Source organism: Aspergillus neoniger, assembly GCF_003184625.1.
Source record: "Aspergillus neoniger CBS 115656 unplaced genomic scaffold BO87scaffold_49, whole genome shotgun sequence".
NCBI lineage: Eukaryota > Fungi > Ascomycota > Eurotiomycetes > Eurotiales > Aspergillaceae > Aspergillus > Aspergillus neoniger.
Window position 1 is genome coordinate 1 of NW_020291177.1, and position 13,863 is coordinate 13,863.

Genomic DNA, 13,863 nt, shown 5'->3' on the forward strand with positions numbered 1-13,863 from the left:
AAAAAAAAAAAAAAAAAGAACAAGCCCGACACTCACTATGTAAATGTGTGTGCCGGATGCGCAACCCATCGATGCAGGTAGGTCTTGCATACAAAACAAGTAGGATTGCCCGTCTACTGAGGAAGCATTCCCTTGCAGCAATATGAAATCAACACACACACACACACACACACACACACTCTCTCTCTCTCTCTCTCTCTCTCTCTCTCTCTCTCTCTTTTGAGGGGGCCCTTCCTTGGTTCTTTTCGGATTTAACTCGCGCGTTTTATTATAAATGTAGCCATCGTATGATATTGGGCCGCTCTTGGAAGTGTCCCTGGCTAGTAATTGAGAGCTAGTGCGTTTACGAGGTGAAGCTCCCAAGTCTATGTATGCTGTAGACTGTCAACTCAGGCTATTATTACTCTAAGTATTAAAAGTCGATTAGAGAGTAGACTAGACTTATGCCTATGCCCTCAAGTACTTGTAAAGCGCGCCAATGTCACCCAGCCAAGGAAGCGACAGTCCCTGAGAAATACACTTAAACCGACCTTGGTTTCTGCCACGGTCCACATACTCAAGTCGATGGCTTCGGAGAATCTTCAGTTGCAGAAGGCTATCTTCTCTTCAGTTACGCCCATTCTTCAGGTTGTCATCGAACAAAACTGGATCACCTTGTTCTCCAAGGTTGACGAAGTTATTCGGGGCACTTTTCTCGTTAGGGGATACTTCACGCTCTTGTGCATTCTTTGCTGGATGGTTGTGAACACGTTTCCCAGCATTGTTTTTGTGGAAAACTTTGACAGGAGCACCACTTTTTTGCTCATGTTCACTGTAGCCAACATCATTGATATTGCTGAGAAGCGTCCTTTCGCGAGCTAGCTTTCTTTTTGAGAAGTCTAGCTTTCCCAAAGCCCCAGTCAGGCCGTCTGTGCTGTCAGAAACACTAGGCTGCTTTCCTGTAATCCATGGGTGCTCTAAGCATTCATCCACCGTAATTCGGTCGTCAACGTTAACTGTGAGCATTCGGTCTATCAGATCCAATGCCAGATCACCCACAGTGTCCCAATACGGAGACGGATAGTCGAAGCTCCCTTGTTGTATTTGCTGTGCTAAAGTGTACGGGTGCTCAGGTGTGTATAATTCGTCAGAGAATGGGGGAAATCCGCAAAGGCATATGTATAAGACGACTCCGAGAGACCAGACATCCACAGCCTTTGTGTATTTCCGATAGCGCCGCTCCTGTAGTATTTCTGGCGCGACATCTACAGAATCAGTATTAATTTTCTGGCTTTCGAGCGGATTAGAAGACTCACAGGTTGGTGTGCCGCATCTTACCAAATATAATCGTTAGCACAAAAACTAAATAATCTGGGAGTACATGCCATACAGTGTGGTAGTAAACGAGTCTTCACCGATAATCTTGGCTAATCCAAAATCACCAAGTTTCACAGTCAACTCTTTGTCCGCGACCAGAATATTTTCAGGTTTAATATCACGATGAATGATACCTCGATCGTGCTAACACACTGCTTTAGTCGCTACTATCAGAAAATAAGGGGCATGGAGGTGGTAGAACATACCAAATACTTCAGCCCCTCAAACAATTGGATAAAGATGCAACGAGTCTCACTTTCTGAAAATTTCTGCCGGCTGATAATCAAGTTGAACAATTCGCCTTCTGGCGCGAGTTCCAGGACAAGATAAACGCCGTCGCTTTCATCAAATGTATCTCTGAGGCAAAGCAGATTCGGATGACTGACGCCCTTCAAGATACCGATTTCCTGATGAAGAACTTCGTTCTGGGAGCGCTGCGAGTCACCAGAACGTTTCTCAAAAACTTTCACGGCATACTGAGCCCCCGTAGACCGTTCTACGCAAAGGTAGACTGTGGCGAAATGGCCTTTCCCAAGCTGTTGCAGAAGCCTATATTGTTGGCGGAAACGATTGGTGTCTCGTGTCCGAGGATATCTGAAAACAAAACGTGCTTCATCTAGGATGGTGACCTCATCGCCATCTTCAAGTTCACGGTGTTTATTCTGGCCCACCATTGCATCATTGACAAAAGTACCATTAGTGGAGAGATCCTGGAGAAAGGCAACGGCATCGCCTTTCCTATTTTCGGAAAATACCAAAGCATGTCGATTCGACACAGTAGGAATGTTTATCACCAGGTCTGGTAAGCTTCGTTAATTGTTTGTAAGACAATATGATCTGGATACCTACCGCATTCAGGATGTCGGCCTATTAGGTAGCCGCTAGGTGAATTCTTTTGTTTACTAACGGAGCCCGCACTCGTTTTCGCGGACCCTTTCTTGGAGTTAGTCGTAGATGCTGCGGATTTGCGCTCCTCGCATCCTCCGCGTTTCCTCAGTACCAGAGGACGGCGGACCTTATCATCAAGCGGAAGAAGGTATCCCCAGACTCCCTCTGCAGCTTCGTCTTCGACTTCATCGGCAAATGCTCTAGGGGGGTAAACGAATTGTGAAAGGGCTTGTGTATCGCTAGGAGGTGATGAACTATCTTGAGGGAGTTCCGGATCTGAAGGTGTCCGCCGATGTTGTTTTCGGCCAGGCTCATCTGGTGTAGCAGTCGTCTCCTTTTCGATGTCTGTGGCAGTTGAATCTCGTTGGGTCAAGGGTGTGGGCAAATAGGACTGATCGTCTAAAGCCTGTGCTTTGCTTTGGGGATTGTTCCTCTCGGAGCGTCGTGGCTTTTTAAGATCTTGTGAATCATTATCGGCGGAGGCCTAGATGTTTACGCCATCGTCAGTCCAATTAGTCACAAGGGAATTGATGGTAACAACATACTCTGCCACGCTTGAGGGAGCTTTTTTCGTTCTGTGGTGCCATTTTATTGCCTATTCACATCCTATTAAGTACCAATAGTCACAAAATCAGCTTGGCTTGCACGGCTCAAAACTCAAATAAGGCATAGCAACCAGAGTAATAGCACTGCAGATATTGCCGGGTCTCTCCTATGCTTCGAAGCCAGGGGGGAGATGCTCAAGTGGAGAAGTCAAGAGGGTATGTATGAACACTGGAGAAAATACGGGCGAGCAAATCAAAGGGGCAGCAAGAGAACCGGAAAAGTAATTTCACTGGAAAACCTAGATTTGGCTAATGCAAAGAGATAGACAGAGCGATCTATTGTAGAACAAACCAAGGCTGCAGTGTACATAGAAGTAAGTCACAAACAACCTTGAGCGCGTGGTACCTCAGCTCCCGGTATGGGTAGGTCGCACCAAGCAACACCCTACGGCTTAAGTCGTCATTTATCATAAATACTGTCACCGCTTTCGACCCAGCACCCCTCACATTGTATAGATACGTGGGGAATTAAATGGGAGATGAAAGGATGTATACTCATAGGCATTTTACTTAGCTGAACATTTCTGCCTCACAAATGGACTTTAGCATTCTTGACTCAACCTACAGGTTCAAAACGCCTAATACTTGAATACTGTAGCACACGTACTTTGTACTTGGTTCTGAGGTTGACTCCGATGTCATCAATTAAATAACGAATGGAGTAACACCGGCTCTGACATTGAGCGACTTTTGGTCGCTAATGAAATTGGGTACCATTCAAGATCATGTCGCGATTGACAAGTGTGTAAACTATTATATATGGTATACATACAAGCTTACACAGTAGAGAGACAGCAGGATCTGAGTGGAGAGGATAGTGTACTATCATCAACCAAACACTGCATAGGAGCATAAATCACTATGTAAGTAAGACGGGTAGAACTCTGCATGAAATCCTTATTGGCCGTTGAAGTCTCTGGAGGAAGCATTCGCCTTCCCCAGATGAAAGCAAAACAGTCAATGTTCATGAGTGCAACACAGAAGCGTTGAGGCCCACGTGTCTGCCGTACCGAGGTTCTCCGGGAGGGAACCAGCTCCCCGTACTCCGCGGGACGCTAACACATAATCTCCTATCAAGGGGCTCCCCCTTGCTACCTTTGGCAATTGACATTAGTGCTCTGGAAAACAACAGTTTATTCGTCACCACACGCACTTAAAGCCGATAAACGCCAGCTAGCTGCATTAATCTGGGACTATGGATGGGTAGGCTAGCTGCAAGTCTAATGGTTAAGTTTTGTGCTGATAGGATCCGTAGCCCCTCGACTATCAGAGCTTCGGCTTTGAATAGGCTTGCGGCATTAGCAGTCAAGGGACCAGAATGCGGCAGCGATTCAGACATCGCACGACTCGCCCAGCAGTCACTATGCCCCGCACACCCCCCGAACGATACCCTTAACGGTATCTTGCAAGCCCAAGCTCCTACATCGCGGGTGCCTATGGTTCGTTAGCTCCTTTTCTCTGCTTCGTAGGTGGCTTCTAGACTGACCTCTTCAGGGTATAAAAGAGCTAGACGTGCTGGTTGCTCTATGTAAAGCGTCTCCTTCCGTGACCAATATCGAGCATGCTTCGAGACTGGTATCACTTTTGTCACAATACCTTCCCGAATCGCATAGCCAACTTTTCCGCCCTTCACCCTTTCTTCACAATGTGAAACCTTCGCCCTGGGAGAGCCTGACTCATAATCTCACGTTGGCTCTCCTCTCCCTGGGTTCTAGCCATCCACAGCTGCGTAGCATCGTGGCCGGCGCTTTCAATGAGTATCTGAGCAATTGTGCCGAAGCTATCAAAGCAGTTGCGCCCCTTCATCACTACCAAGCGGAAGCAAACAGTCGGGATGCCGAACATGAATCAACCAGCGTGCTATCGATATCGGCCTCTCTTGTCGGCTTTCTGGGAGCTTCGGCTGCACTTTCTTCATTCTGGGCTCCAAGCGAGAAGCTTCATTTAGCCAACAACTTGCGGTCGATGCTCTGCGAGCGGTTCTTGGTAGCCGTTGAGACTGCCTCGTCTATTGTGCGGAATGGAAGCATGCCTGGTTATCTGCTCAGGGAGTGGAGAAAATACACTCGCCGTTATGATGCCGATGGCCGTCCTCTAGGGGCTATGTTGCTCCAGGAAGGTTTCATCAGGTTTATCAAGTCATGCGTTACACGTGCGGCCGACATAAATGGCACATCAGGTGTCGAGTTTTCACACGATAGCCTGCCTGAATTAGGCACCGCTACAAGTTCTGACGACACAGAGATCGCTCTTATCGATCGGGTGGCAGCCATCATCGCTGATGAGATCCAGCTCCTAGAAGATGGCTCGGATTATCTGCAACTTGGCTCCCCCTGGAAGCAACGACTTGCTTTTTCCATGAAGGCCCTAGCTCTAGTTGGATATTTGAATTGTATCATTCTGTGTGAAGATACAACGAATAAGGAAGACTTTGTATCATGGCTAGAAGACACACTTATGGATCCGAGACAGATGGCTTATGCTGAATTAGCAACAGCGGTCCTGACAAGCATGGCAGTCGTTTCGCGAGCTTCCATAACGATGGCATCCTCAGGGAGCCGCTCTTTGTTGAGATTCATCGTTGAAGGAGGTGCACCGACCGGTACCACCGGTTCTATTGCAGGCAAATGCCTTGCACATGTTCTCGGTGGTCTATCTCAAGATTCTGTTATTACTACACTCTACTCCCTAGGGAATGTTCTCAGCTCTGGCTCAGGCACCGACAAGTCGTACCAAAGCCACATGCTTGGGGATAGTACCGCCCATGGAAATACACCTCTCGCATTCCCAACCACCAGAACTGGCAGTGTGGTTTCGTTTTCAGGTGATGACGAATCAAATAATCTTTCGTACAAAAATGTCGTCCGAGCTATTGTACAGATCGCAGCCAGCTGCAATGATGAGAAAATAAGCGCTTTGGCACAGTCCATGTTGCTACAGAAGATTGGGAAGGTGAATGCTACTATTGACGCTTTTATCATTACAGAAACAGCTGCTATATCATTGAGTACCGGGCAAGCCGAGTTTCAGCTCCTGCTCAAGTTCTATGATCGAGCATACCGTGATGGCATGGCCAGGGGCTACAACAGTGTTACTGATGCTGTTAAGAGTGCATTGGCATATCTCTCTATCACGTTGAAAAGAGACTCGCCACTATACGGTGTATATCTGGTTCATCTGCTGGAGAATGTCGTAAACAAGGGCGATGCTACCAATCTCGAAAGTGAGAGGCAGAAGGAGCTTGCTCTTGCAGCCGACGAAATCGGTCCTCTTCTAAGGCCCTTGGCTTTGCTCGTGTCGTCAGACCAGAAACAGCAGGATAGTGCAGATACTATCACATACTACGATCAGGATGTGTCCGCTCTATTCCGGGATGCATGGTTCAATATCGCAGTACATGGGATATCCATGCATTCAGCTGTTGGTCAAAGCCATGTTGAGGAGCTGCGCTTACTTGCCAAGCACTCTCCTCCCCTTGTCTCCGAAGATCGTATGGAGGCAACGGAAAGCGACGTTGAGTTGAACACAATCCTTAGGCGAGGAATGGGCTCACAACGTTTGCAAGAGCAGAAGCGAACTCTCCTTGCTGAACTCCCTGGTCACGAGGCCGAAACAAAGCGATTAAGCTATCCGCAAGTAGTTTTCCTCAACGCTACGATCTTGGTCGAAAAGTTTCGTGCGCTGTCCGGCAAATGTACTGGGTTCCTTGATTACTTCCGCGACCCGGCCATAGCTACTACAGAAATGACCAGCTGTATGAGTGCGATTGCAGAGAAGGTAGTGGCCAGTTACCTTTCGCTGACGATGTCCGGAAAATCCGAAGGCTTCTCTGTTGCTTATCTATCAAGAGAACTAGCCGGCTTCTTTATCGCTTGCAGTCATCGTGTTGAAAGGGTACAGAACGTCGCTGTACTCTGTGCTAACAAGATTATAAACGAATGCCCATCGGCTCTGTGTGAGAAGCACTCCCTTTTCGCTTTGCTCGAGCTTCTGACCGTCATGTGGCGCTCATGTCTAGAAGGAGAACTCGATGAGTTTGAATGGAATCCGTCATTCACTTCACCCACAGGGTTGGTCAAAGCCGATCTACCCGACAACTATAACTTCAGGAAAAGAACATTAGATGTTCTGCTTGAACGATCTAAAACATGGGTAGCGGCGGCTATGGATATTGCACCCTTGGATGTAAAAGGCCTGCTCCAGGTATGACATTCTGCTATCTAAAACTCCGGAAAGCGACTGACCCACCTTGTCAAGACATACCTATCTCTTTCGGACGACCATGCTGGATATGGCAATGTTCTGTTGGGGCGCTCTTTCGCGCTTGAGATGGGATCGCTTATCCCGAGCAGTGATCAACGTCTTGGTAGGACAACACTTCGGTCTTGACTCAGCTACTGTTTTTCTAATGTCCCCATGTTCTTCCAGGTTCAATGGACAGCCACGGACTAAGCAAGATAAACGTCGCTTCTGACTTCATTTCTCAGTATTCCACTCGTCAGAACTATAGAACTTTGTATGCACAAAGTGTCAGTGGCCCAACGCAGGGACCTAATGGGCTTGGTGGTGGGTAATACCTCAATTTGTGAACGTTCAAGGTGCTAATATGGGATAACCAGCTCATAATCTGCTTTCCGGGTCTTTGCTATCTGCAAATAAAGTCATGGAGGATACGCTGTATCAACTCAACGCACGATTGAAGTCAGGAGAAGTTGTCCCTACCGTCGCCGTTCGTGATGTGCTACGGCAAGCTGCGGGCCTCCTGTGCAGTGATAATGACCCTTCTGCTTTCATTGCTCAGTACTTGGTTCAGATACCTTTTGAGATATTCTCGAAGGAGTCGATGGACATTGGTATACCCCTCTGGCTCGGAGTAATGCATGAGAATCCGAGAGTGGAGTCCAAAATCTTGGTAGAAGTTATTGGATCCTGGGAAAAATCGATTCAGCGCCGAAAGGGGCTGTTTGACCTAAACTGCAAGTAAGTAAAGATCGTCTTCTAGCACTTTCTGATTCAATGCTTATTCAAGGGTACATAGCTACGTTGATCCAATGTTCAGCAAGATCGAGCTGCTCCCCAGCGACAAAGCTCTGATGGCGAAGAATCAACAAAAATCCCAAGGTATCCTGACACCACATTTCCAGCTTCTGCAGTTCTTCGAAAGTCATTTTGCTGCTGTTCGGCTTGCAAACTTTCAGGTCAAGTCACTTTTCGGCCGTTTTGTTGATAAAACAAGTGTGGGACTATTGCAGGCCAGTGGTCACCCCCTGGCCAGGGAACTACATTTTCGTATTGTCTTGTTTGGACTACGGGTATTGAAGGACTCCCGGTTACCAGACCGAAATCTTGAGTGGAAGCTCAAGGACCAGATTTTGTCCGCCGCTTTGACTTGGTTTAGACATCCACCGAGGTACGTTCCATCTGGTTACTACTTTTGAATATTCACACTAAGCTCAACTCATGTGTAGGTGGTCGTTCGGTGGCAACCGGTTACAGATCAAGGCCGAGGACAGGATCCTAGGAGACGTTTCTTCCGCTCTAGCAGATGTCGCTGGAGTTACTGGTCACAGTCGCAGCTCTTCTAGGACGCTTCAAGCAAGACAGGAGCTTCTCCAGATCCTTCTGGAGGACGAAAGGTCACGCCTTAGGGTTTGGCTTTACCCCTTGGAACCAGACCGGAAACATAATATGGCACAGTCAGCTGCAGTCAGAGTGTTTACGGAGGTATGTTATCCTGTCAACGAGCATACTGCTTGATGCCCGTGATAAACATGATTGCATCTAACACCTCGTCCAGGATGCAACCAATCTACTACGTCTGGCGTGGTCCGAAGCCCCAGGGTTGGCCATCCATCTTTCTACCCGCTTCCCGTCTACAAAGTTAAAGAACGACATCCGGTGGTTGCTGCTCAACTTTCCGGACAAGGCTATTGACGAGCCAAGTGCCCTTGAAGTCCTTTTTGGGTCTGCTCTTCCTGCCGACGTCCATAGCCAGCTGAAGGTATGCCAATCGTCGCTTACGTTTTTTATGATTCTGGACTGATGAGGATAGTTCCTCCTATACTGGGCCCCGGTCAACCCTGCCGAAGCCCTGACTTACTTTCTACCCACCTATGGAAACCATCCCTTCATACTGCAGTATGCGATGAAAGCCCTCGAAAGTCATTCAGTCGATGTTCGTTTCTACTTTGTGCCACAACTGGTCCAAGCTTTACGATATGATGCACTGGGCTACGTAGAAAGATATATCATGGAGACAGCGAAGTTGTCTCAGCTGTTTGCGCACCAAGTCATATGGAATATGAAAGCCAATTCCTACAAAGATGAGGATTCTCAGATTGTGAGTGCAACCGAGTGTTATCTGTCAATGAACTTGTTAACGAGTAACATTAGCCGGACCCTCTCAAACCAACACTGGACAAATTCATGGATGCTTTGATCTCAAGCTTCACAGATGAGGAGCGTGAGTTTTATGAGAAAGAATTCTCCTTTTTCAATGAAATTACGGGCATTTCCGGAAAGCTTCGACCCTACATCAAAAGAAGCAAGGCAGAGAAAAAGGAGAAGATTGAAGAGGAACTTCGTAAGATCAAGGTGGAAGTCGGTGTATACCTTCCGAGCAATCCCGACGGTGTTGTTGTGGGAATCGATCGCAAATCCGGCAAACCTCTCCAGAGCCACGCAAAGGCGCCCTATATGGCGACGTTCAGAATTCAGAAAACCAGGGCACGGTCAGAAGATGACAAAATCACTCAAAAGACTGGTGATACACGACCTTCAAATGGGGATCAAGAAACCTATGAAGTATGGCAGTCAGCCATTTTCAAAGTTGGTGACGACTGCCGTCAAGACATGTTAGCTTTGCAAATGATTGCTGCTTTCAGGGGTATATTCGCTAGTGTCGGCCTTGATGTTTGGGTGTTCCCATATCGAGTTACTTCAACGGCCCCCGGTTGTGGCGTTATTGATGTGCTTCCCAATTCGATCTCTCGCGATATGTTGGGTCGCGAGGCAGTCAATGGCCTGTATGACTACTTTATCTCCAAGTATGGAGGGGAGGAATCTATACGATTCCAGGAAGCACGCACCAATTTTGTCAAGAGCATGGCTGCTTATTCTGTCATTTCCTATCTCCTACAGTTCAAAGATCGGCATAACGGGAACATCATGGTTGACGACGCTGGCCACATCATCCATATTGACTTCGGGTTCTGTTTCGATATTGCACCGGGAGGTGTGCGATTCGAGCGTGCCCCCTTCAAGTTGACATCCGAGATGGTTGCGGTGATGAGCGGTACTCACCATGCACACACCCATCCAGGTAGCGGCTCGGGTAGTGGGCTCGGTCTCCCCGGTGGTGGTTCTCATAGCCCTACTAGCACGCAGCCTTACAAGTGGTTTGAGTCACTGGTTGTGAAGGCATTCCTTGCTTCGCGTCCGTACAGTTCTAAGCTGTCCCACATCGTGTCACTGATGCTTGACAGCGGTCTTCCCTGCTTCAAGCCGGATACGTTGAAGAACTTCCGCGATCGATTTGTACTCGATAAAACCGAGAGGGAAGCAGCTGAATACATGCGTGAGCTCGTCCGCAAGTCGTACATGAGCGTTTCGACAAAGGGATATGACCAATTCCAGCTTTTAACCAATGGCATTCCCTATTAGACCTCATAAGCTCTTTCTATCCGGGGAACGCAGCGGGTGTGAGGTCCTGCCACAGACTCCTTTTTTTCCCCTCGTTTCGTTTGGCTCTCACGCTGCTCTTGGGGTATCCGCTATTTGTGAAGTCAAAGTCGATCATTCAACTCTGTTTCAATGCTACCATTCATTCTCATTGCAGTTACTTTCTTGCTCAGATAAGGACAGAGTGGTGTCCAGTCAAAGCCTTAGAAATATCCGCGCCCCTTATCCTTATCACTTTGTGTGATGCTTCCAGATGAAGGGCAGAGCCCGAGTTGTGGCTCATCGTGTTCGCGGATGTCGAAAACAATAGCTCTGACCCACTCAATTAATTCTCTATAGAAAACATTCCAATTACTTTAATTTTTACTTGCGAGTAGTAATTAGCTTGGGCGTAAAATACATATATAATGCCATCTGGCACACATTATACAATTCTCTCGCAGTAATCCTCAGTCCCGTAGGTGGCAGTTGAATGTTTGTATAGTTAATATACACTTACCAGATATACCTGCTACCTATGCATCCAAAGTATACTACATGATCGACTCGAACTTTGCATTCTACCAGAAATAGACCAGACCACTCGCCATAACCACTAGGTTACCAGTGACTCATATGACTGGAGCGTGTTTCACATCCGTGAAAGATCTTGAAAATCAACATCAGGGATTGATTCACTATAGCCAACCAAACACTTGACAAGATCCTCTTCCTGCCTATCTTCCTTCCCACTAATGTGGTTTTCACGTGCACTCTTTATGACATTCTTCCCTGGCCTTTTCACTTGGGAATGTGGATAGTAGTACTATAGTAGCCACGGATCTGGCCTGGACACCTGATGGGCCGACAAGATATATATATATATATATATCTATATATGTAGTATTAGTATAACGGACAGATGATACACTGGGCGGCCTAAACAACCGAGTGATCATGCATCAACTATGTATGTAGTATGTATGCACCACGGACTAGTAGTCCCTGAGGTCATACAATGCTTGAAGAAGTTCACGGTATTTTCTGTGCTATTATATTAGATTTTTTTTTTTTTTACATTTGTTCACGTGGAAGAAGAACTCCTACTACAATGGAGTTGGGTGTCATGGATGTTTTTATTACACTAACGTTCATAATGTGTTTATTCCCAAATGCGTGGTATTTCCGAGCCAAACCTTTATATAACATGATTCAGACATGGATGCTTGGTTTATGAGCATGTCAATGGCTGGGAGAAGATAGAGGGTGGAAAGGTGGAGAAATGGAAAAAAAAAAGGAAAGAAAGAAGAAGAAACAAAAAAGATATTCTTGTGTCCCCAGGGAGGATCGAACTCCCGGCCTTGGGATTTCCTGAAGGTTGAGGCCTTCAAGTCATACTTTGCTTGTATGAGACCCACGTGATAACCACTACACCATGGAGACATGTGCTGGTGACATCCTGGCAAAAATAGTGCATAATAAGCCAGTGCATTATGCGCACCGATGTGATAACGAAAGATGAATTAGATGCAGCTGCACCACTACGGAGCAGACGCGAGAACTTGCCCATACACCGATATAAACCAAATAGTATCATATACTGTTTTTTACACTTCGGATACATAAGCTCCTGTTCGATATTCAGATGCTCCCAGAACATAAATCAGTGTTCATTCGAAATAACGGGCAGTATCACATTGTAGGCAATTTGAGGGACCCTAGGATAAGAATCATAACTGGGTCTGACCAGCAGGCTCCGGAGTAAATCAAATCATAGATGAAGATTATATCACGAGCTAATCCGCACGTGTACGGAATGACGGAAACTGATGCAGAAACAAAGAAATCCATAAAAAGGTGCGTGCTAAAGGAAACGTTCGTCAAAGTTGTAGATCATGTCAATATCCATGCGACAGTAGGAAAATCTTTCCTCTGAGTGACTGAGCAATCCATAAGACAGCCGCCGTGATTGGAGCTGCCTGAATAAATCCTTTCGTTTCTCTCTCCCTCTCTTTCTTCCCCTTTCCCCATCGATCTCCTAGGCATCTGAGTTTCTTTTCTGATTTGGACAAGGAAACTCACGGCTTTTCAGTGCTTTTCCCCGAAAGGGAAGGACAAAAAAAAGTACAACGAAATAAAGCATAATTCTGACGCACATAGCGAAGACAACATGGAATAAGGGAAAGAAGGAAAGGGGCGACAAATGAAACACCAGTTAGGCAAAGATGATATAATCAAGAAAACAGCCCTCATCTTTAGTCCATGAAATCACCCCGAAGAATCTTTTCCTGAAAGAAATCAGGCTTATTCTGCTTGGGCTGTTTTGGCATCTCTCGAGCTGGCTGCTCCATTGAGGCAATCGAAGCAGCCCTCTGATGGTGATTCTGGTTGCCCATATTGACTGCATGCTGGTTTTGAGGTGAATTAGGCGATACAACGCCCAAAGACGGCGCTCGCTCGGCCCGAGTCCGCAAGGCCTCAGACCAGTTGAAGCCTTCGCCTACTTGTCGCCAAGACGGGTTAGATCTATCGTTCTGGGGAAAGGCTTTGTATGTACTTGCAACAGTTGAGTTTGTGGGGTTAGGGGCAGAGGGAGGGCTGGCTAACGACGAATTGCGCCGCCCTCCAGCCGCCTGAGATGCAGAAGAGGGATATCTACCATTACCAATGCTTCCTCCACGGGCATCACGCAATGCCTGCGCACCAAAGGAGAGACGTCGAGTGAAAGGAGAGCTAGGGGTGGCATTGGGAGGTCCATTTTCGTTGTCTTCCACAACGGCTTCCTCTGGGTTTGCCGAATTGGATCCCACGGAACTAGAGATACTTCCATGACGGATGTGTCGAGGCCCAAAGGGAGAAGTTTGGGTTGGGGAGCCAGAGAGTCCCAATGTGGTTATCGACAGTCGTCGTCCATGATTCGGCTGACTGCCAGCGACCGTATTGGCCATAGAGCTAGGTGGTGCACCAGCAGCCCCTTGACTCCCGGATCTCGAAAGATAATCTGAAAAGGAAATCCCGGATGCCAGAGATGCTCGACGCTGGCGCGATGAAGGGGGTGGTACGGAGATGGGAGATGTTGACCGGTCGTTTGACATGATAACAGAGATGGGTAGTCGATGGTCCCAGGATATTTATCACAAGCACAAGTATAGAAGAACGGGTAGATGGACGATGACGGATAGCCAAGTTTAAGGCGAGAAACGATAATATCTAGTCTCCCAGACAAGGGTACCACTAGGTGGAATGGGAAATAGATATACCGAAATTATAGTTACTAAGATGAAGAAGAGTAGACTGAAATTGGAGATATTGATGATGAGCCTTCAAATCAATACCAGACTTATGACGTCAATCG

The 13,863-nt window shown here is 47.1% G+C and overlaps 3 protein-coding genes and 1 non-coding gene across 4 annotated transcripts; 1 reads left to right on the top strand and 3 right to left on the bottom strand.

Moving 5' to 3' along the window:
- Positions 1 to 606: 606 nt before the first annotated feature.
- BO87DRAFT_319756 (CAMK family serine/threonine-protein kinase) lies at positions 607 to 2,831 on the bottom strand (the record flags this gene model as incomplete). The annotated part of the gene is made up of 6 exons (XM_025619866.1): positions 607 to 1,244; positions 1,296 to 1,312; positions 1,370 to 1,500; positions 1,563 to 2,155; positions 2,206 to 2,728; positions 2,790 to 2,831. The coding sequence occupies 6 exons, from the start codon at positions 2,829 to 2,831 to the stop codon at positions 607 to 609; spliced, it is 1,944 nt and encodes a 647-aa protein (XP_025474864.1).
- Positions 2,832 to 3,967: 1,136 nt separating this feature from the next.
- Positions 3,968 to 10,876, top strand: stt4 (1-phosphatidylinositol 4-kinase STT4). The gene is made up of 11 exons (XM_025629206.1): positions 3,968 to 4,052; positions 4,105 to 4,288; positions 4,344 to 7,052; positions 7,107 to 7,215; positions 7,278 to 7,415; positions 7,469 to 7,829; positions 7,888 to 8,259; positions 8,318 to 8,573; positions 8,647 to 8,850; positions 8,902 to 9,189; positions 9,243 to 10,876. Exons 1-11 carry the CDS (start codon positions 4,045 to 4,047, stop codon positions 10,509 to 10,511), a joined length of 5,898 nt encoding a protein of 1,965 aa, XP_025474865.1. The 5' UTR covers positions 3,968 to 4,044; the 3' UTR covers positions 10,512 to 10,876.
- A 964-nt stretch (positions 10,877 to 11,840) lies between these two features.
- BO87DRAFT_t248 lies at positions 11,841 to 11,951 on the bottom strand. Its single transcript has one exon. It is a non-coding gene; the product is annotated as a tRNA-Met (tRNA).
- A 610-nt stretch (positions 11,952 to 12,561) lies between these two features.
- Positions 12,562 to 13,765, bottom strand: BO87DRAFT_181199 (uncharacterized protein). The gene has a single exon (XM_025618410.1). It carries the CDS (start codon positions 13,601 to 13,603, stop codon positions 12,764 to 12,766), a length of 840 nt encoding a protein of 279 aa, XP_025474866.1. The 5' UTR covers positions 13,604 to 13,765; the 3' UTR covers positions 12,562 to 12,763.
- Between the last annotated feature and the right edge of the window lie 98 nt (positions 13,766 to 13,863).